The sequence below is a fragment of the Ambystoma mexicanum genome, chromosome 1q, assembly GCF_040938575.1.
Source record: "Ambystoma mexicanum isolate Mex_15411 chromosome 1q, UKY_AmexF1_1, whole genome shotgun sequence".
Classification (NCBI taxonomy): Eukaryota; Metazoa; Chordata; class Amphibia; order Caudata; family Ambystomatidae; genus Ambystoma; species Ambystoma mexicanum.
The window spans coordinates 1,097,718,098-1,097,741,548 of NC_090922.1; the positions used below are offsets into that span (position 1 = coordinate 1,097,718,098).

General features: G+C 45.8%; 1 protein-coding gene across 1 annotated transcript in view; it reads left to right on the plus strand.

Moving 5' to 3' along the window:
- C1QH1orf146 (chromosome 1q C1orf146 homolog) overlaps positions 1 to 23,451 on the plus strand; it is a 238,416-nt gene that overhangs the window by 170,423 nt on the left and 44,542 nt on the right. The window contains exon 3 of the mRNA XM_069635267.1: positions 13,191 to 13,350. Coding sequence (XP_069491368.1) covers positions 13,191 to 13,350 — 160 coding nt within the window. The remainder of the gene's footprint in view (positions 1 to 13,190; positions 13,351 to 23,451) is intronic.

Below are 23,451 nucleotides of genomic sequence, written 5' to 3' on the forward strand. Positions count from 1 at the left end.
CCACACAGGTGCTGGCGTTGTTCTCTCTACATTGGCACCACCCACGGGCCCGAAATATTTGCATCACTGTCTTTAACGACCTCCCAACGCCAACCAGCATGCAGGATGGTCATCACTGCCTGCTTCTGATTACTGTACACTCACTCCTTAGACTCCAATGCATTTTGACACACTATGCACCCAGGGTGTCCACAGTGTGCTTTTACATCACCAATCCGTGATATCCACTAATTATTAGACCCAAACCATAACATAACATAACATAACAGGGCACTCACGACCATATAGCCCACCCGCTCCACGGGCCAACATGCATGCCGTGGTTGGGGAGCACCTGCGCCACATTTTGGCCAATACAGAGGGTACTCTAATATCCCATGCCCTCCATTTGTCCACAGTCTTTTCGAGGACACCAGATCCCAAGTCTCACCAGGATCAAAACAGAGCCATTTACCCCGAGCAAACTGTTTTACCCACCGGTAAGAGCAAAGTCTCCATACACATCAGCATATGATGGGGCGGGCGTTGTCTTGTATGTTTCTTCCAAACACACAGACCAATCAGTCTTCCGGGTATCCCTTTTGTCTCTTTTAGGCACTCGGGCTTACTTGGCACACCACAGAATCCTGTGGCTACTATCTCCTGTACTTTCAACAGCAGATCTGCTCAACAGCATTTACCATAGCGATATCCAGCATACAGTAAGCCAAGTGATGTGTTCTAATGACATCACCAATTCTAGAATTTAGAGCAATTATAAGCCTCTGCAAATAATTAAAATAGACTATGATGCCACATATCTTCTAAACCATGTTATCTCTTGTAATTGCTTTGACAGAACAGAGACCAACAGGATCCATTATTTCACAATCTGTTCTCCTGTCCCGATGAAGGCCTACCACTTGCCAGCCACAATACAAGGCTGACCATTTTGCCCAAAACACAGTACAAATTGAATTCCCGAGATGTTGTAAGGGAAGAAACATGTTTATCTTTTATTATTTTTTCTAATTCCAGTCAGGTTGACTGGGCTGTACTGTTTTGTATTTTGTTGTACAGAGCTTTGTAAGTAAAGTGTGCCCTGTTGTTACCCTGATTTACTCATCTATATTAAATACCTGTGGTCAAAAAAAATATTCTTGACCCAGTCAGCTTTTTCAGATTGATGTCATTCTTTTCACGTAGGGTTATCACCAGGAAGATATGTGGTTCACAATCACCCTGATCATTGTGTTTTATAAAATTGTGTACCCGCCTGGGTAGATTAGGGCCAAGCTAGGAGCCCTTTTTCGAATATTCTAGCACAGCCCGTCGCTGTATATCTGGGCAATGTTCTACACAGATGTAAAAGAGACATGTCCCCCATGATGACGAGTCGATTTCGACCGTCAATACTTACCAGTCTTTTTAATCGATTCTTTATTTTATCAAATATACCACACCGATCAATTGGCGTAGTAACTCTCAATTACTGTTTATAATCCCAAAAAGAAATATTTTAACTGCCTACTTTTTTATTTAAAAATCTATGCAATGATATTCAGTTTGTTCCTTTGTTTAAGTTTTATTATCTTGTTCTTTTAGTATTAGTATTTTAAGAATCTCTTCTTCTTTATATATCCATTTCCTTAAATTGTTAACTTCCTGATTGACGTCAATCTCTTGGTCCAAATGTTCACCAATAACCTTAATTTTTTTACTATCGTTTTATATTTATTAGTCTAAACACAACAAAAGATTTATATTAACATTTTTATAACCCCACATATGCACTTTTTCAATTTTCCTGCGTATGCCTTCCTTTACTATTTTAATAAATGTATCCCTTCTCCGTTTCACTCCATTTAGGAGTTTGATACACACTCTTCTGCGGGCCTTACCTCTGGAATCCTTAACACCCCTATTTAGAGTTTTTACTTTAGTGCGTACCCTGCTGCCCCCTTGGAACTAGGAATCGTGGTATACACTTCTTCTCTTCATAAACTTCCCAGAAAATCATACATATAATTTACAAGACAATCCCTCCTCCTATTTTTGCCACCTTTGTTTTCTACTTACATCCGTGACTCAGCTCGAGTCCCTCGGCATCGACTCTCCCTCAACCAACCAGTTTGCCTTCCGTCCACAGGGACTGGACAGGAATTTCATCAAAGGGGGACCTGCCAACCAAATCTTCTTGCACGTGACTCTGGGCGCTGATCTCCACAGGAAGCTCTGCAGTCTTCTGGCTAATGGAGGGAGCAACCAAGCGTCCAGGTGTCTGTATCTGGCCTATGTCGATTAGACCAGAACCATCCGCACCGCTACCAGAATGTGCTCTAGCACCTTGAAGCGTCTTTTGTGCTAGATGGAATGACAATTAATGATCTCCAACCAAATAATCGGACAGACTCAAGGAATATGGCAAAGTACTACTTTATTCTCATTTAACCCTTTAAGTGCCATGGGTATTTCCCCCCAGTGCCAGGGCCTTTTTTGGTGATTTTGGTATGTGGCCATTCAATGCCTTGTAACTTTTTTGTTACATGAGATATCTCGGCCAAATTTGGCTCCTTTTTTCCTCACATGTAGGCGGTCGTAACGCCACCCAGGCTTCCTAGATTGCTGTAGGGGGGGTGAGAGAAAATAACCAAAAAGGGTGAAAATGTTGTGTTTTTTCAAAAAATGCGAATAAAATGATGTACAAAGAAGCTTGTGGTTTTTTCCTTGTAAGAGCTAGGGACAAACGGTTTGCTGTGCTGAATGCCCCAATTACCTGGCTTTCAAGAACAGGTTGAGTGGAAAAGAAAAAGAAATATTTTGATGTGGTTAACAACTGTTTTGTGAGAGGTAGGCGATTTTGGCCATTTTTGCCAATTGGATATGCATGGACGGAATGGAAGAAAAGGGTAGGAAAGGCGAATTAGAGGACAGAAAGGCATATATTTCTGAAAAGTAGACAAAATTCCAAGTTTAGGAAGGGGTGATTTGCATAGGTCAGGCAACAACTAGGTAGGGGAAAATGCCATAGATTGGGGGAAAAGCAGGAAAATGACCGAAAAAAAAGGGATGTGTTGGACATGGTTGGCTTAGTACGGCAATGGCTTCTATGAATTTTGAGAAAAGCAATGCTCCGCTACATTCCCCTAACTCTTGCAGTTAGGAAAGCACACATTTTTTGTAGTGTTTTACAAAACAAGCAATACCACAAGCCAAACACTGAGCCATGGTACACAGGAGTTTTATGCTCACGGCCTGAACAGACGCAGTTACCATGTGTAAATCGGGAAAACCAATGTGGTGAGGAATAGCATGCATACATTTTTTGAAAAAGAAAAAGGTTGTTGCACTCTCTCTTTCATGCGCCAACTTAAACAAAGAAAACTTCACTCAATTGGAATATAGAAATACATGTCTGTATTGGTGCGGGTAAGTGCACTTTGTGATGACACGTGTTTCAACGGACCACGCCGTCTTTTTCAAATCAGGGCTAATTGGTTAAAAATAATACAATACAAATAAAAAAGTTGAAGTCCAAAAAAAGCCATTCAATGTGTCAAGTGTAGCACAGACAGAGAGGGTGGGAAATGGGAAGGATTGATTGGGATGAACAGTGTGACATTAAGCATCAAAACAGAAATTGATTCATTGTGTAATGCCATTCAATAAACAAATTGGAGACAAAAGCAGGATAGGAATGGAAAAGGGTTTGGTTGGAGAGAAAAAAACCAAATAAGATGCCATGAGTTCATTTGTCTCTGAAAACATGAATATGCAAATTGAATATAAAATCATTTTTGGAATAAATGAATCTTACCCAATATTATAAGTTGCTTAATTTGGAACGTTGCTTTTCAGCTTAACAAAAAAATTCACGGGATCAATCCCAGCCTGCCAAACAATATTCAGGTTATTAGATTCTGTATTGGCACATCTGTTAGCTTATGGCTGTCTAGTTAGTGTTCTAAGAGGTATGGTTACGTTCATATAGAGTGTAATTGACCGGTTAAATAAATCATGTTTATCTTTTAATATGATCAAGTTCTTGTGAATACAGAAACAAAGCACATCTTTCGTGCTCCTAACAAACGAGAGAGTAAAACATTCTGGGTGTCTGATTCAGTAGTTGTACCATTCAATCTAACAATGAGCTACTTAGAGAGTGCGCTTCTATATCTCCTTGTGCTATGTGTGCTCATTAGATCGGTCTTCTCCCATTCCGTGCAGGCTGGGGCAGCAAGATAATCCCTTAAGCGTGTCTTACCTCTGCAGTACCGCATTAACACCTCCGTACGATTCTGTCCGCCTTCGCGGAAGAATCCAAAATGGCGGCTTTAAAAAGTTGTTGGTGTGGTTGTCACAGCAACCGCAATGGTCCTTTGTTAGTTACTAATATGAGCGCCATCTTTTAGTTTTGTGTAAACGTACCACCTATTATCCACGGTTACGTGTGATCTTGCTTTTAGAATAATACAGATTACATAACGTGTATACAAGGTATTTGTGAAGTCAAGATAAGAAATGTCACCAAAATACAAAGCAAATATGATTCAGATTGAAGAACGATTATCCCGGACGTTAATGTTCTGGGTGGATAAAATAAGATTGAAAATAAGAGCACTCATTTTAAACATGGTAAATTAAATCTGTTGCTTACAAAGTATATCTTTTGGAAGTGTTATTAAATCAGATTAAGATCAAATAGACTAAATAGAAAAATAAAAGAATGTAAGGTAATTATGTATTAAAGAATAAAGAGAGGGTGAACCAATGTTAAGGAATATACCTTCCTGTCCATATATGCAATTGTCTATTGAGTTTCAAATACTAACATTCTGAGCTGTTAATTGGAATGCAGGGTAAGCTTGTTATACGTTGACTTTGTGATAAATAACTAGCAAAAAATACATAGCTTATGCAAAATTCAAATGTCTCATAAGAAGGAGGACATCTTATTGTCTGAATTCAGACCTCTATCTACTGTCCGAAATCTACATATTAATTTCGCCTCCTCTTGTCTCAGTTTCTTCTCTTGATCACCTCCTCTTGGTCCAAGTGTTACTTTTTTGAGACCCAAATATGTAATGTCTTGTTTGTTGCTTAATTGATGTTTTCTTTGCCAGTGAGCTACCAGTGGTAAATTAGTGTTTTGATTGCCTATGCTGGACATATGTTCACAGATTCTGATTCTCATTTCTCTAATAGTGCGCCCAATGTACTTCTTTTTACATTGACAAATAATTGCGTACACCACAAATTTAGTTTTGCAATTAATAAAGTCAGTGATTTTGTACTTAGTGCTATAGGAGTCTTTAAAAATCTCAGTATTAGACATTGCATATTGGCACATGGAGCATGAACTGCATTTCCGAAAACCCGCAGGTAATTGTGGTAACCATGAAGTTGACTCTACATGTTTTTCTTCAGGTAAAAATGAAGGACCGAGGATATTTCTCAAAGTTCTTGCTCTTTTAAATGTTACACAAGGGTTTTCTTCAATATAATTTTCGATATGTGGATCCAATTTTAAGAGTTCCCAATTCTTTTTGAGGATCTTCCTTATTACAGAGTTGTTGGCACAATAAGTTGTAATGAATCTGATCCGTTCTGGCTTATTTTGATTTAGTCTACTAGAGATAAGTGTATTCTCTCTGTTAAATCCCCTTGCTTGTACGCGTGCTTTAGCAATATTCTTCGTGGCATATCCTCTGGCTAGAAAACGGGTTGTAAGTAGTTTACACACCTGATCAAAGGCTGCTTTTGCTGAACAGTTCCTTCGAGCTCGTATGAATTCCCCCTTTGGGATGTTTTTAATTACGGGATTGTGATGACAACGCGTCGCAAACCAAGTTGTGTTCGCCTCTGTTGGTTTCCTGTATGTTTTGGTCATAAACTCGTTTTCTTCTATGTAAATTGTTAGGTCTAGGAAATTGACTTCTAATATGCTGGATGTTCCAGTAAATTGTATTCCTAAGGTGTTTTGATTTGCTCGTAGTTTAAATTCTTGCAGCTGGTTTTCATTGCCCTTCCAGATGAAAAAAAACGTCATCTATATATCGGTTCCATAAAACAACATTTTCTTCATAATTAGGATCTGAATAAATATGTTGATCCTCATACATAGCCATTACAAGGTTAGCAAGTGCTGGAGCATATTTTACTCCCATAGCTACACCACAGGTATGTCTATAATAATCCTTGTTAAAAAGAAAAATGTTATTTTGCAAAGTCAAGAGCAGCATTTCTTTAAGCATCTGTATTGATTGGTAACTTGACGCTGTATCTTGAGAGAAAGCATAGTCTATAGCATCCAAAGCTGTGTTATGCTTGATCGAAGTATAGAGTGCTGTAACATCCCATGTGACTAGGATGTAACCAGGTTGCCAAATGACACTTGTTAATTTGTTGATAATTGCTATTGTGTCTTTAAGAAATGACTTAGTTAGATTTACTTTGGGCCTAAGAATGTTATCAATGTATTCTGCCATATTTACCGTAGCCCAACCTATTTCATTGAGGATAGGTCTCCCTTTGGAATTCGCTCAAATGGTTTATGGACTTTAGGTAAAAAGTAAATGGTCGGTAATGTAGGATGTCTGATTTCCAATGCTTGTTTTTCCTCATCTGATAGAAGACCTTGACGGTGCCAGCATGTAATTGCTCCCATGAGTTCTTCAATAATGTTTAATTTAGGATTTGATGTTAACTTCTCATAACAGAATGGTATCTTTAAATGATTGTAGGCCATTGTTATATAATCTTCGCGGTTCATCACCACAATTTTACCACCTTTGTCGGCTGGTTTAATCGTTAGTGTGGAATCTTGTTGCAAGTCTTGAAGAGCTTTTCTTTCTGTTCGTGACAGGTTGTCAAATTTGTGTTTGATTTTTGACATTCTGCTAGACTTTGGTGTGTCAAATGCATCATTAAGATCCTTAGTCATTGTTTTGTAAAACACATCTATTAGGTTATCTGGTATTAGCTGAGGTGTAAATCTTGATTTATTTCTCATTTCTTTTGGAGAAAGGCTGCTTTGTTGAATATGTAATTCATGTAATGTTTCATGTATTGGTCGTTCAGTGTTGTCTTCCAAAGATCTGAGTAAGTGAATATAGTTGAGATCTTCTATTGCGAGTTCACTTGGCATAATAGGAACTTCCTTCTGTCGATACGATTTGGTCACTTGAGTAGCAAACCATTTTTTAAGTTTGAGTTTTCTGACAAATTTAAACAGATCTATGTGGACATCCGTGGTATTGTAATCTATTGTCGGGGCAAAAGAGAAACCTTTGTTCAGTAAAGAAATTTCTTCTGTTTTTAGGTGTCGGTTGGATAGATTGAGAACAAGATTATCTACTTGGTCTTTTTCGCTGCCTCTCTTGCCGCAGCTCTTGTAAGTCTTCTGAAATCTTCTATTGCGTCGGGATTCCCTGGATCTACCACTCCCACGCTTCCCCCTGGACCTGTGACGGGTTGTTGTTGCGTCGTTTGAGTTGGAAGTAAAAAACTAACTTTTTTCTGGTACATGGTACGGTTGCCTTTTTAAAATCTTCTAATTTGGTTAAAAAAACCTAGCCCTGTGTTTGATTGATCGCCTGTATCTGTTTCCTTGTCCATTTCTTTTCCTTGATCGCCTTCTGAATCCGCATCCGAGTTGCCTGGTGATGAAGTCGGTGTACTCTCTCTCTCGAGACTGGTTTAGACAGTTGTTTGTATTTGTCATGAAATGTATACACTTTATCATCTTGTTAATCACGATCATCTCTGAAAAATGTCCTCATTTTTCTTAATTTGATTTCATCTTGATACTCCTTTCAAATTTCGAACATCTTTTGATAATTTTTCTCTTTTGTAACTTCCAGTGCTTTAGCTTCTTGAATCTCCTTTTTCATAGTGTCTATCTGTTCAGTAATTATTTTATGTTCTCTGGTGGCATGTTCAACCAAAAGGTCTAACATGTTCTTGGAGCTAAGATTCAGATTCTTTTTCCATAGTTCTGCCAAATCCTTATCTTTGTCTCGTGCAAAATCAGGGAAGATGAGGATTCTAAGTCCCCTTGGTATTTGCTCTTTAATTATGTAATTTTTAAGGGAAATGATTTCCCAGTATTTATCTATTTCACGTCGGGACACTCTCTCCAGTTTAACAAATTTGTAGCGTAAATCTCCTCGTGGTTTGGGAAGACTGGATGCAAATGCATGAGCGTTACTGCCTTTTGGAGTAAATAATTTTATTGCATTTTCTTCTCTGGTTTCTAAATATTTAGCCATCTTAATGGATATTAACTAGTTAAATCTTGGTCAGCAAGGTCCCAAGTGTCCTGTTTTGTACAAAAAGTAAATCCTGATGAGGAACCTTTCTCCAAGGGACACTTATCAAAATGGACCTCAGCTCCCTATGATCTATTGCAGAGATACTTTGTGTCGCATGAGTTGCACAACAGCGGAGAAAATGTGGTTCCTCCACTCCGCTTTATAAATCAAAAAAGAAAAAGGTCGTTGCACTCTCTCTTTCATGCGCCAACTTAAATAAAGAAAACTCCACTCAATTGGAATATAGAAATAAATGTCTGTATTGGTGCGGGTAAGTGCCCTTTGTGATGATACGTGTTTCAACAGACCACGCCGTCTTTTTCAAATCATTGCTAATTGGTTAAAAATAATACAATACAAATAAAAAAGTTGAAGTCCAAAAAAAGCCATTCAATGTGTCAAGTGTAGCACAGACAGACATTTTTTGAAAGAGCACAGGCAGACCTTTTCAAGGGTTGGTGACTTGTGCAGGTTACAAAAGTTTATTGTGCCTAAAGCAGCGACTAAATGTAGGTCACATTTGGGAAATGAAAGGGTTGTGTGACAAAGGGCACCAGCAAATGGGTCAAAACGTTATGAAAACCACATAAACACAACAAATGTTATACCTTCCGGCGTTCCCAGAGGTGTCCCGATGAAGACGGTACCTCACATATGTGGGTGCACCTACCTGGGCGCCAAGGGGAAAGCCTAAAACACAAGTAACCCCAAGTCTGTTTTCACACCTGAATTTCACACACTCTGCAGACGGGCACACCATACAGATATAGGCCTCGGGTGTCCAAGCCACCAAGGAAAACAGGGAACCCCATGCATTTCCGAAAAGAGGACACCCGTGGAAATCCGCAGAGGTATGATTTGCGCAAAGCGGCCCAGAATTTATTACCCAGACACCCCTGCAAAGTCCGAAATGTGGGGGAGGGTAAGCACTTTCCGCACATTTCACTCGGCTCACCCATCGAAACACACTGCCAACAACACATGGCCTACCGTCACGCGTTCCCACAGGTGTCCCGATGAAAACGGTACCTCACATGTGTGGGTGCACCTACCTGGGCGCCAAGGGGAAAGCCTAAAACACAAGTAACTCCAAGCCTGTTTTCACACCTGAATTTCAAACTCTCTGCAGACGGGCACACCATACAGATATGGGCCTCGGGTGTCCAAGCCACCAAGGAAAACAGGGAACCCCATGCATTTCCGAAAAGAGGAAACCCATGGGAATCCGCAGAGATATGATTTGCGCAAATCGGCCCAAAATGTATTACCCAGACACCCCCACAAAGTCCGAAATGTGGGGGAAAAAATGCATTTTCCACCGATTTCACTCGGCTCACCCAACGAAACACACCACCAACACCACATAGCCTACCTTCCCGCGTCCCCACATGTGCCCCGATAAAAACGGTACCTCACATGTGTGGGTGCACCTACCAGGGGCGCAAAAGGAAAAGGGTAACCCACTGGGGTGGGTAACAGCGCTGTGGCCCCATGCTTTGGGTCCACGGGGTGAAGGGGGCCGCTTACCTAGTAAGCAGCCCCCCCGTGTCACAAACAGATCTCTATTGATCCTGTGACATTGCTGCCCACGGATGGCGAGCCCTGCGCCCTATCCGTGAGCAGAAATGCCACACAAAGGGTATCGTTGGAAAGGGGAGAATCTCCCCTTTCCAATGACACCTCCCTCGATCTCTGGCTTGGAATACAGCCGGAGATCGAGGGGGAGAAAGGTGAACACTCACCTTCTATTTTCACCTCAGCAGCCCGAAATGGCTGCTACAGTGAAAATTACTTTCAGTTTCACGCCGACGTGCATTACGCACGCAGACGTGAAACTGAAGGTAATCCAGCCCCCTGGCAGTGAGGGGGCACCTCCCCCTCACATAGCCCGAGAGTTGGATTACAGTTTTGTGTGATCCCTGCTTTGCAGGGATCACACAAAACAAGGTGCCAAAAAGGACGAGCTATCTCGTCCTTGGCACTGCGTATGCAATTTCAAGGACGAGATACCTCGTCCTTGGTACTTAAGGGGTTAATAAAGCAGGGAGAACTGACAGGCATCGGACTGATGCATGCACACTCACAACTAACCTTGATAATGCAAAGATCTTCTACCCTAATGTGCATCATCTATGTCATTCTACGTGGCAAAATAGAAAACATATTGAGGGAAGGGATTGGTTAAGGGAACATATCTACGTATAGAACATATATGGATTAGTGCGCCTACCGCTTATCTGTAGGGCACGCCTTGAACTACCTCTAAATACGTATAGTACTGATTATAGCAGACAAAATAGCAGTGAATTAGTCTATGCAACATTATATGTTAGGTTGACCCTCAAACCCACTGATTGGTTGGCATGCCGCTATCCCAACCTTGGACTTTCGGCTCTTTAGCAGCACGTCAGTGAAAGGAAATGTAGGTGTATGATTCCCATCAGACTACTCTCTGTTTTCCCAATTAGTCCATCATCTCTCATCAGTAGGCCGTAAGCCAAAGCCTTCCTTTTGTAGATGACCTTGTTGGCTGCTCACTGTCCTGGAACATTCAAGGTAGTGTGAGCACACCACTATCTTTGTCTGAGGCTTAATGAATAGCCCTTGTTTGAAATCACGTATTAGCAGACCAGGAAGTTGTGCATTTCGACCTTCTAATTACTGCTATTTGATTGAATTATGCTGGGTGCTGTTACTCCTCTTGGCTTCTAGGGACTTGCTCACTCTATCTCATATGAACTTTGTACACTTTTAATTGTCCAATACTTTGGCCATTGCAAATGTTTTCTTCTTCTTCAATCTATGAGGAATGTCCCACATTCAGAGCTTATCCATGTAACTCCATTTGTGCTCTGTGCTTATTCCTTAAATTAGCATCCTTCATTCTGGGTCAACCTTGACTCATCATCGGTTCTGCACACAGAACTATTCTTCTGCGTCTCCTGATCCTACAGTCTTTGTCTGTCTCTGAGGTAGCTTGGTTGAAATCGACATTCGCCAGCGTCCATTTTGCTATCATGGCGGTCTTTGCCACGTTATATATTCCTCTATAGCAAGCCTCCATATGTTTCCTTTCTACCTTGCGTTACTGTGTATTTACAGTTATTGGTCAGTAAGTTACTTCATCTTCTTTGTATTCACGATTACGTTAACTTTTAGGTACATGTTTCTCTTAGTGCTTCAGTTACATTATTACTTTTATATCTTCTTCATGACATCACTCTGCCCTCGTCAGATTTCACTTAACATTCCATGATGTCCATAGGTGCATGCTGACATCCTTCCATGTGGCATCCTTCGACTGGCTCAACGTGAGGGTACGTTCTGTATGGCTGCCTGAGTGCATAGCGACTCTCATACACTCGATGCGGTATAGGAACAATACAGGGGGTCCCATTTACTGCTCTTCTCCTACAGTTCCAGTATGATGGTGGTGAGGGGGCGGGAACTAATGAGAAAGCACCTACCTGCTCCTCTACAGTTGGCACCAGCATCTCTAGTTTCTGCGTCCCTGGCATTGTTCACAACACCAGCATCAATCTTTACATCCTTAAGTGGCACTGGCGCAATGGCTGTACATCATTGCTCTTCTTCTGTACCGGATCACCTAGGTGTATTTCACTTGTAAGTAATACCACCTTTACAAGGCCATCTTTGATGTGGAGGATTAGGTGGTACCTTTTGGACATGAAATGTCTGGTGGCACTGGCGTCGTGAACCTATCATAGGAAATTGTGCAGAACCCTAATTGTGATCCTGGCTAGATGGACCAGGCAGAGAGTCTGAGAGATGCCAGCAGCTTAGATAAGTTTCCAGACTTAGATTTTATGTCCATTACCTTGCCTCTGGGTGATGAGTTTGCTGCTTATCAAAATGTGGTCTGTCGGGCTGTGAAGTCTTTGGGTCTTTAAGTCCTCCAAGTTTAAAGGAAAGTGCTAACCATGACTGATATCCTGGATAGGGAAGGTTCTTGTGATGGTATTATCCACATTTGACGAATTACACTTTCACCAAATTTTGTATGCCACATTTTTTACTGCTTTTTGTTTTTACCACAAACATGCAGATGGTAAATTGGGGTAAGCTATATAGAAGATGGGGTTGGGGGAAGTAAAAGTGAGTCCGGGGAGTTTCCCCCCTCATTTTGTAGTAAATAAAGGTGGTAATATCGGTAAATATTCATAGATCCCTTGTGACACTGTGCTTCCTTTCAGTGGGGTTCTTGTGTAACACTGCTGGCATTGTGACAGAAATGCTCCTCTAACATCAGTTGCCATAACTGTGGTAAAGAAGCATTGCTCAGTCTCTGGGAACCCAGTGTTCCATTCTACGTCTTCTCCCTTACCTCTACCTAACAGGGATTCAAAGAAACTCTATGCCTTAGTTCCAAATGTACCCTAGGGCATTTTACAGAAACAATGTGAGATTTAGCAAGTGAAGTCACAATCAACTTCCCCCAACATATAAACACTGTTCTAATAAATCTCAACAATGGGAACGAGATAACCAGCTACTAGGTAAGCAATAGAGAGAATAAATGAGAATTAGAGCGGACCCATGTTCCAAGTGACTATTTTGGTTTCATCTTGACTGAAGCACTTGTAAACGCATAACAAAAGTCTCAAAAATGTTGAAAAGCAGCGTGGATAACTTTTTAAAGGGAGATAAATAGGTAAAAAAGATCTGCTTGCCTTCTTTCATAATTGATTGTTTATTCTCTTCTTTAGGTGTGGCTTTTTTGTTGTTGTGCATGCAAGAGCTGGTTCTGCTACAGAAAGATTCTCTTTTAGAGAAATTCATAGGGATTCATCGCAATAGCTTCTTTTTTAAAGGGAGATAAATAGGTAAAAAAGATCTGCTTGCCTTCTTTCATAATTGATTGTTTATTCTCTTCTTTAGGTGTGGCTTTTTTGTTGTTGTGCATGCAAGAGCTGGTTCTGCTACAGAAAGATTCTCTTTTAGAGAAATTCATAGGGATTCATCGCAATAGCTTCTTGCTCTTAATTGCTGCTCTGCATGGAAAGGAGGAATGGAGTGTGATGCTCAGAATGCAGCAGAGGTGAGTTTCAAAATTCGGATCAGCAGTTTAAACTAGCATGATTTAAACTATGACACTTGCATAGCTCAGAGGATGGAAACATTTTATTTATTTATTTTTTTTAATGTACATTTGTTAGGCGCTTATACAACAAGTACATTCATTGTGTTTCAAAGCGCCCACACAGCAGCAGGGAGGATACATGTGATTGAAAAACAATATATAGAGTGGAGGATAAAGACCAAACTACTATGCCTTGTGGGTATTCAGGACGTGCAAGTGCAGAGAGAGAACAGGGGAAGAGGGATTGGGGGTAAGTGCTGGAATGTTTGTGCTCGTGGGTGAGCAGCAGATGTAAGTGCCAAGTTTAGTAAGTGCTAGGGAGCATTGAGCTGCAATAAGAAGGTAAGTGCAGGCCTGAAAAAGCATAGGCCAGTGGGTGTCGAGACCACTGCTGTGTGTAGCTAGAAGCTTAGGTGATTGGGTGTGGGAGGCCAGAGCCCCGAGGACACATAGGGGCCCTGGTCACCAATCACAGCGACGGTGAGGTTAGCAGAGGAGGGAAGAAGGGAAGGAAGAAGTGAAAAGGAAAGTCTTGAGGAGCTTCTGGAATTTGGGGAGGACCGGCTCAAGATAAAGCAAAAGGGGGAGGGTGTTCCACGAGAGGGAGCCAGCAGAAGCAAGAGATTTGCCTCCGGCCCTCTGTTTAGCGAAACGCTTCACACACAGTGAGTTAGTTCCAGAGAAACGAAGAGGCCTAGAGGGAGAATATTTAGTAATAGCAAGTTGCAGAAAGCGTGGTCGCTGGCCCCAGACAGCCCTGTGGATGATGCAGAGGGATTTGAATTAAATCTGTGCAGCAACCGGGAGCCAGTCAGGAGTTTTTAGGTCAGGTGAGATGCTGTCCCTGGGCTTGAGGCCAAGGATAAGGCTGGCTGCCCTATTCTGGATTAGCTGGAGGGGTCGTAGAGAGCAAGCGTGTAGAATCAAGAGAAGGCTGTTGCAGTAGTCAAGCCTAGAGAGAACCAAAGCTCTGGTAACATTGAGCTTCTTTGGGAAAGTGAGAAAAGGGGGAATTCTTTTGAGACAGAAGAGTTGAAAGTTGGACTTCTTGGCAATGTCCTGGATGTGAGAGAGGAAGGATAGAGAGGAGTTGAAAGATGACTCCAAGGTTTCTGGCTTCAGATGAAGAAGAAGGGGCCCATAGAGGATGGCCAGAGTGAGGGGAAAAAAGGGGGAGCAGGGGTCCCAATAGGAAGGATCCCAGTCTTGCTGGCATGGAGGCAGAGATCATTGGAAGTGCACCAGGACTGGATGGCAGATAGGCAGTCCGGGATGATGGAAGAATCAAGAGAGTCAGCATGAAGTTTGAAAGAGTTGAATGTCATCTGCGTAGCACTGATAATTGGGGGAGAAGGAGGAAATGATGCATGCCAGCGGATCAAGGCAAGTGTTAGAGTCAAGGGGATAGGTTGGAGCTCTCCGGGACACCACAGGTGGAGAGAGAGATAGGTGAGAAGAAGGAACCCAGAATAACCTGGGACAGACAATCAGTTAGGAAAGAGGTCAGCCAGTACAGTGCCCGCTCCTAAATACCCAGGGTATCATGGAGTCATTTTATGAGGATAGAGTGGTTGACTGTGTCGAAGGCAGAGGAGAGATCAAGTTGAATGAATGCAGCTGGAGAGTTGGAATCAAGCAGTTCTTCACAGGTGTTCAGAAGAGCAGTTTCCGTTTCTCTGTATGCTCGGAATCCAGATTGATGGTGATGGAGACCGCAAACAAGTACATTGTGTGAGGTAAGTTTTTTATTTGTTTTATTTCTTTATTGGCATTTCAAATAACAACTCAAACAATGCATCACCAAACCCCTCCCCCTCATCCCTCCCTCCCGCGGTACGCATATGAAAGTAACCCTAAAGAGTCCAGAGGGCCGGGTGAGCCAAAAATCTATTGTTCTGCATATGACCCTTCCAATTTGATCTCCACATCTATGAAGGCGTAGCGTTTCCACTGTCCAGTCCAGTTTTCTAATTTCCTAAATCAGACGGAGATCCCTCCCCGGGGCTAAGCTGCATAGGGGATCCTTGCGCGTTAGGAGACGCAGAGTCTTTCCTTTCCGACTGATTGAGAAGGTACATTGTATACGCATCCCACATCCGACTGTCTCTCGGATGCACTCCCCGCAGCACATCCCAACGTTTCTCCATATCATTACAATACAGTATGTCTCTTGACCATTGCTCAACTGTCGGGCTCTGTCTTTGACCCAACCCCATAGCCAACCGGCGTTTCGCTAAAATCAAGAGGAGACCCACCAACTTCCTAGTCTCTTTAGGTATCTGTTTCGTATATCCCAACAGGGCCACTACCGGATCCGGCGCAAGTCGCTGCCCCACAATATCCCCAATGACCGCAAACACCCACTGCCAAAAGCGCTCTAGCTCCACGCATCCCGGAGCCATGTGCAAAAAATCTGCCATCTCCTGGCCGCATCGGAGGCATGCCCCGGATCTCTGAGGAAAGTAGCCCTTTAACTGAGCGGGGGAATAATAACCTTGATGTAGAAATTTGAAGTGGATCAACTTATAGTTCGAATTAACCGCCCCCTTCTTGATCATCATGCAACAGTACTCCCATACATTGACTTGTATTTCCCGCCCTAGGGACCTCTCCCACAACCCCTTCGGGGATAACCCATCGCTAGACCTGCCCCTCAAAGCCAATCCATACAATTCGGAGAGTATACGCCTCCCTATATCTCCCCCAATCACCCTATCTAGCATCACGGCAGCTCCAGGTAGTTCAGGAAAGGAAGGAAACAGCCCCTGTAGCGTTACCCTCAATCTATAGTACAAAAACATATCCAATGCCGACAGATCTCCCCTTTCCTTCATTTGATCAACAGAGATGAACTTCCCGCCTGGAAACAACTCCCCCCATTTGGTAACACCCAACCGCTTCATCATAGTCACATAACAAGCCTCACTTGCTAGGGGAATCCCAGGAGCGAACAGCAGTGGGAGTTGTGGTCAATAGAGAAGGCCACCACTGGGAGCCCTCTCCAAGAACGCCCAAGCCCAGCATGTCAGTTCCACCAAATTCCGGGGGGTCCTGAAGCGGCCTGGGGCTGTCAGAATGACCGACCTCAACAATGCAGGAGACGCTATAGACCTCTCAATCTCCACGTGCCTATGTTCTGCCGCCATTCCATACCAATACCGAAGGTAACTGGCTTGCGCCACCTTGTAGTACAACTGAAAATCGGGCAGTGCCAGCACGCCCTCACAAACTGGCGCTGTAAGCTTCTCCCAAGAAACCCGAGCTTTCTTGCCCGCCCACACAGTGCAGCACTGATGACCGAAGATTCCGAAAATATTTTTGGGATACCTTTATAGGCACATTCAGAAACACATATAAACGTTTAGGGAGAATAGTCATTTTGACCACCGAAATCCTGCCATATAGATTAAGCGGGAGTGAGATCCAGCTCGCCATCGCCCTTCTAGCCGATTCTAGCGCTTCCACATAGTTCCTAGTATATACTACTCCCTCTTCTCTTGTTAATGTGACCCCTAAGTATCAAGTGCACTGTAGATCCCACTGGAATCCCCAACTGTCCCGAAAGGGAGACACCCCACTCGTCAATGGGAAGATGACAGATTTACTGGCGTTTATGCGCAACCCTGAAAGCTCGCCAAAACTTTGCAAATCTGACATAATCGGGTCTAGATTAGTCTCAGGATGGCGAATGAACAGGACCATATCGTCCGCGTATAACGATATAACCACTTTATGAGTATGCAGCTGAACTCCTCTCCGCAGATGAAACTCGCGAACCCACTCCGCCCAGGGCTCTATCGCCAAGGCGAAGATCAAAGGGGACAGCGGGCAACCCTGACGTGTCACCCGCTCCAGCGCCAGTACCTTAGTATTCCGCCCATTCACCCTCACCTTAGCTACCGGATCCGTGTATAGAAGGGATACCAAGGATATAAAAAACGTGCCCAGGCCCAGCCTCTGTAAAACAGTGAATAGAAACGCCCATTCAACGGAATCAAATGCTTTGGTGGTGTCCAACAGGACCGCCACCACCAGGTCCTCTACCGGCAATGCCGACATCAGGCCAACTTCCTCCGCAATCCGAAAGAAGTCGACCGACCCAGAATGAATCCCGCCTGATCCGCCCTCACCAAGGTGGGCATCAGCGGCACAAGCCGTTTCGCTAGGACTTTCGCCAAGATCTTATTATCAAGGTTGATAAGCGAAATTGGGCGATATGATGAGCAGTCCCCCTCAAATTTCCCGGGCTTCAAAAGTACGACTACTACGGCTTCCCTAAGTGTGTCGGGCAAGTGCCCCATGGATATCGCCTCCTAATACATTGCCGACAAGCGCGGTGCCAGGCTCTCAGCGTAGCACTTATAAAATTTGTCTGTAAAGCCATCCTGGCCCAGGGATTTCCCGCCTGGCAGAGACTTAATAGCGCCTATCACCTCCTCCAACGTTATCGGCCCATTCAACCCCTCCCTCTGTTCCTCCGAGCACCAATATAACCCCACCTCATCGGGAAACGCCTCTAAATCCGCCCTTGTCGCCGCCAACTGTGATGAGTGCAGGTGGCCATAAAATTCCTCAAATTCACGTGCAATGCCCTCATCTTCGTAATGATCAACTCCGTTCCCATCCGTAATCATTGTTACCCTATTATCCCGCCCACCCAATCGAGTTATCCTAGCAAGTGACCGCCCCGGGGCCTGCCCCTCACTATATTTTCGAGGAGCTGTTTTGTCCCAAATAAACTTAGTCTCCCTCTGCGCCAGTGTTTGATACTCCTGTAGCTTCTGCCTAATGGCACCTTGTTGAGCCTGATTCGGAACAGGGACCCCCTCCTGTAACACCCGAATTTCCTCCGCTGTATCGGCTAGATCTTTCCTCAGCTTTTTCAGAGTCCCTAGCTCTTTGGCTATACATTCCCCCCTAATCACACACTTAAATCCTTCCCATAAAACACCAGCAGATGACACCGACCCCTCATTAACGTCAAAGTATGCATCTATGACCTTCGCCAATTCCTCTTAAAAGACACTATCTGTAAGCGCCTCACTCTTAAACCTCCAGGGAGGTCTCACCCTATCCCGGCCCTCCACACGGATTGACAACAAAACCGGAGCATGGTCCGACAGAGTGCGGGCCAGAATACCCACCCCAGCAGACCGACCCATGGTTGCCTTGGACACCAGGAAATAATCAAGTCGAGCCGCCGAGCTGTGTGGCGCTGAGTAATGTGTGAATTGACTCACTCCAGGGTTCCTCACCCTCCAAATGTCGTCAAGTCCCACACCGGACACATGCCCCGAAGTTTAATAGAAGTCCTAGTGACTGAGCACGCCGCGCTTCCCACTCTATCCAGGGACACATCCAGAACAGAATTAAAGTCACCAGCCCAAATAATTTCCCCCTCAGGAAGTGCCCCCAGTTGCCGCTCAATCCAGTCTAGGGGTTCTGTGGTATCCTGGTTAGGCCCATAATAGCATATCAAAGTGTAAAATCTCCCCTGGATAACCCCTTGTACTATCAGGACCCTCCCCTCTGAGTCGCCCACAACCCTGACCATCTTAAACCCCACCGATCTATGTATTAAGATACCTACACCTCTGGAATAGGAGGAATAAGAAGAAAAATATCTATGGCACCCCCAACTCTTACCAAATCTAGACTCAGACCCCGGTGTGAAATGGGTCTCCTGAAGGAAGGCCACTCCGATTCTATGCCGTTCCAAATATTGCAAAACCTTCCGGCATTTGGGCAAATTGTTAAGACCCCTAACATTCCAGGTCAGGAGATGCACTGTCTCCATCTGTAGATAGGTAACCACACATCCCCCCTACTCCAAAAGACGCAGGAAGTCCCTCGGTCCCCAATGCATACCGTTGATTCCCCCATCCCCCTCCCGCCTCCCCATACTACCGACAACCCCCCAACTTGTCAGTGATCGCTCCCCCTCCCTGCCCCACCCCATCACATCCCACAACAACGACCCCCACCCCACCCACACTGGAACCCCCAACCTTCCAGCACCCCAACATCAACACAAACAGCTTGCGCTCAGGGGGTAACTACGAGCCCAACCCTCCTTCGCACCGTTCAGGATAGCAATCTCTGCGTACTGATCCATCATTCACTGCCCAAAACAACGGCAGCAGTAGCCGACATCTTTGGTGTTAAACAAAGTCAGGCCTCACCCATCCGTGATCTAGGAGACCTCGGCAACATGTCAAGAAAGGAAGAGGCTTCCTCCGGGGACTGGAAGAACAATGACTTCCCCTCATGAATCACCCGTAGTTTGGCTGGGAACAGCATCGCATACTGCAAACCTTTATCCCTCAGTCGTTTCTTGACGTCCAAAAAAGACTTTCTGGCAGCCTGCACTTTATCAGAGAAGTCCGGGAAAAGTTTTATCACATCCCCCTTGTAGGACAAAGTGCCTTTCTCTCTGCCTTTCCTTAGTGCCACATCTCTATCTCTATAATTCAACAGGCAGGCAATCAGCGGACGAGGCGGGGCCCCCGGGATTGGTCTCCGGCCACCGGGGATCCTGTGCGCCCTCTCCACCACACAGAGTGGGGAAAAGCCGTCCGAACCCAGGGTTTCCCGTAGGATTTCCTCAACCAACGCCTCCATGTCTCTTTGACCTGTCGACTTGGATAAGCCGACAATGCGGATATTATTCTGCCGGGATCTCGATTCGAGGTCATTGCTTCTCCCGAAGCTCCTTCAGGGCCATCCTGACCCCCGCCATTTCCCCAGAGACCGCCGACATCACATCCTCTACTCCCGACAGCCTCCCCTCCGCCTCATCCAGCCTTTCCCCATGTTTGTCCAACCGGACCTGCATGTGATCCACCTTGCACGTCAGGGTATCTAACTTGCCATTCAGAGATTGTATCCCAGATTGTAGCTGCAGTAGCATAGCTTTGATGTCCTGAAAAGCAGCCACCGGATCTGACTCGGGTCCCGCGTCCGGCGCCTGTACCACCTCGCCCAGCGAACCTCCACTCTTGGCGTGTGTGGACATCTCAAAATTTAATCTGGACTGCTGCTTACCCCGTTTCCCTGACTTGGACATGATTGGTGCGATAACCAGGACTCAATAATATTGTGCAAGGAGTGATAGCTGAGGCCACCTGCCCTCCTGTCTGTTGGTCCAGGGGCCGGGGTCCAGCAAGGGTCACATACCGAGTGAGGAAGCAATCACCAAGAACCCCAGGGATCTGTCGTTTCTGATGACGGACAACCCCAACCTATTCTCAACAGAGTTCAGTCCAGCCTCGTGCTATCCAGTTGGGGCCCTGCCTCCCAGCAGTGTGGCACCTCACCCACCCCTGCACACAGTTCCTCGTGCTACCACAGATCGCCTACTTTCGCAATCATACTAATGGCCGACTTGTTCAGATCTGGAGAAGTATGGGAAGAGGAGTGTTCCCGAGCGAGCACCGAATCAGATAGCGTTCTACAAGTGGGTCTCGCACCTCCCAGGGCCCGTGGCCAACCGACCACGAAAAAACATCTCAAGGCGCCCGACAGCACCGCTCAAGCAGGCCCCCCAACAGTTCAGCGGGTGCCAACCACGGGTCACGAGGCAGGTACCAACTGCCTCTAGCGTATGTCTCCCTGGGAGCCGGTGAGCCCAGCAATCTGCCCCAAGTCTCTTCACTTTATCCCAGCCCTCTAATTGTAGGCCGGCTAGCACCCACAGCCCAGCAGTCCTCCAGGATCCATGTAACGGTGCAAGCCGCCTCTATATTGAGCACCACTCGCCCTCAACGAAAGAGCCAGCCTCCTGCGACTGTCAGCACCAGGTATGTAGCCCCCCTCTCACCGCCCGAGGTACACGGGGGCGCCACCTGGGAAGGGCAGGTGCCACCGATGGTTTCCCTCACCTTCTCATGGTCGCCATAGCCGCCCGTTGTCACAGCCGTCTCCGATGCTCGGCCGCAGCGCCGCTGCTGCCCCCGGGGCTCCGGCTCCCGCGGCGCCTTAATCCGCCAATGAGCCTCCCAGCCAGACCCGATCAGGTCGACACTCTCCTCCTCTGCCTGCGTCTTTCGCCGAGGGACGTTCTGGGCTGCCCTCCTCACCGAGCCGCTGATGTCCAAGCAGGGGAGGGCACCCCGCCTCGTCCGCCACCCTCAGCAGTGTCTTCCTAAGCAGGGTCCGCGGAGAGTCGCCCCGCCGTGCTTCTGCAGGCCTACACCTCCCTCACTCCTCTCCGGAGCGGGCGCCCGCGACCGCTTCGCACAATCCGTATCGTGTCGTGCCGGCTGCAATCTTTACAAAAAATATCTCCACAGGAGCCTCACACAATACAGGCACCAATGCCGCAGAGAAAACAGGAGAGCCTCCGCAGAGACCGCCGGATAGGAAATGTGCTGGATGAGCGTCACGGGCCTGCAGCCATCTTGGTCGGGCTCACTAGCGCCCCCCCCCCCCATTGTGTGAGGTAAGTTGAGGGAAGGCCATCTTCTCCAGGAGTTTCCCAGGGAAGGGGGTGATAGAAATACAGCGGTAATTAGCTGGACAAGTAGGATCCGCTGAAGGTTTCTTCAGGAGGGGGCACAGAAGGGAGTGCTTGAGGGAGGAGTGGAAGGATCCTGTAGCAAAAGAGTGATTGCAGCAACCAGCAAGAGCGGGGGTAAGAGGGCCAATGTTGTCCTTGATGGTTCTGGGGGAGCAAGGAAGGACCTGTTTGGAGGAGTCTTTCATAGAGCGGGCAACTCTGATAACCTCATCAGGTGTGACAGGGGAGAAGGAGGAAAGAGAGGAAGAAGGAGGATGAGAGGCCATAGGTGGCAAGGGGGTGCGAGAGGGGTTCAGGGAGTGGGTAGCAAGGGTGCTCTGGATGTCCAGAGTTTTGGTGGTGTAGTGTGTGAACAGTGCGTTGCAGAAGGCCTGGGAAGGAGGAGCAGAAGAGGAGACTGCAGGAGGATTGGCTAGTTCCCTGCAGATTTTAAAGAGTTCAGCCGTGTTGTTGGAAGCACCCGATACCCGAGCCTGGATGTGGGCCCTTTTCTTGGCACGGATGGAGAGTCTGTATTGCCTTTGGAGCACATGGCAGGCCTGTTTGTCAGGCCTGAGGTCTGCCACTTCCTTTCGACAGCTCTGCACATGCGTTTCAGAGCTGCAAGTTTGGAGTCGTACCAGGTTTTACGCTTAGAGGCAAGTTTCAGGCGGATCCTCATGACTGGGTCAAGAATGTCCAGAGTGTTAGTAATGGCCAGATGGAGGTTGCTGAGAGCGGAGTCAGAAGTAGAGTCAGGGGTAGGAGAAGACGGGGGTGAAGGTGGATGTGAAGGCAGCAACTGACACTTGTTTCATCGGTCGGATGTTTGTGAACGAGGTTAGCAGTGCTGTAGGAGGTGCAGTCAGGGGGCAGAGGGGATACAGGTAAGAAGAGAGGAGAGAGTGGTTGGACCAAGAGAGCAATGTGACTATAGGGGGTTAGAGAGAGAGGTCAGTGTGTATGAGGGTGTCTAGAATTTGTCCAGCCAAGTGGATTGAACCAGAAGGGAGAATTGAGAGGGATAGAGAAGTGCAGACATCCAAGGAAGAGAGTGGATGTTGCGACAGGAGAGTCCGATTGGATGTTGAAATCGCCCAAGAGGAGGAGATTGGAGGTGGTTGAGAGGAGAGAGGAACAGAAATCCGCCCATTCAGAGAGGAACATGGTGGTAGTGCCGGGGGGCCTGTAGATAGTGGTAATGGACAGAGAGGAGGAGGGCAAGATGACCAACTTGCAGACCAGGCTCTTAAAGGAGGAGTAGGGCTGGGTGGGTATGATGGAGGAAGGAACCCACTCAGGGAAGATTAAGGTAACCCAACTGCCAGCACAGTGAGGCTGTGGCTTGGAAATTATCTTGAAGCCATCAGGGAGGAGAAGGGAGTCAAAAGCAGTGACTGAGCCAACATTGAACCATGTCTCTGTAAGAGCGAGAATGTCGAGGTCAGTGACTTCAAGAAGGAGGCAGATGTCAGCAGAGTGTTTGTTGACTGAGCAGGCGTTAAGAGTAGCAGGTGAAGGAGGTCTCCACCTTTGAAGGTTTTCTGAGGTGGAGTACAGGG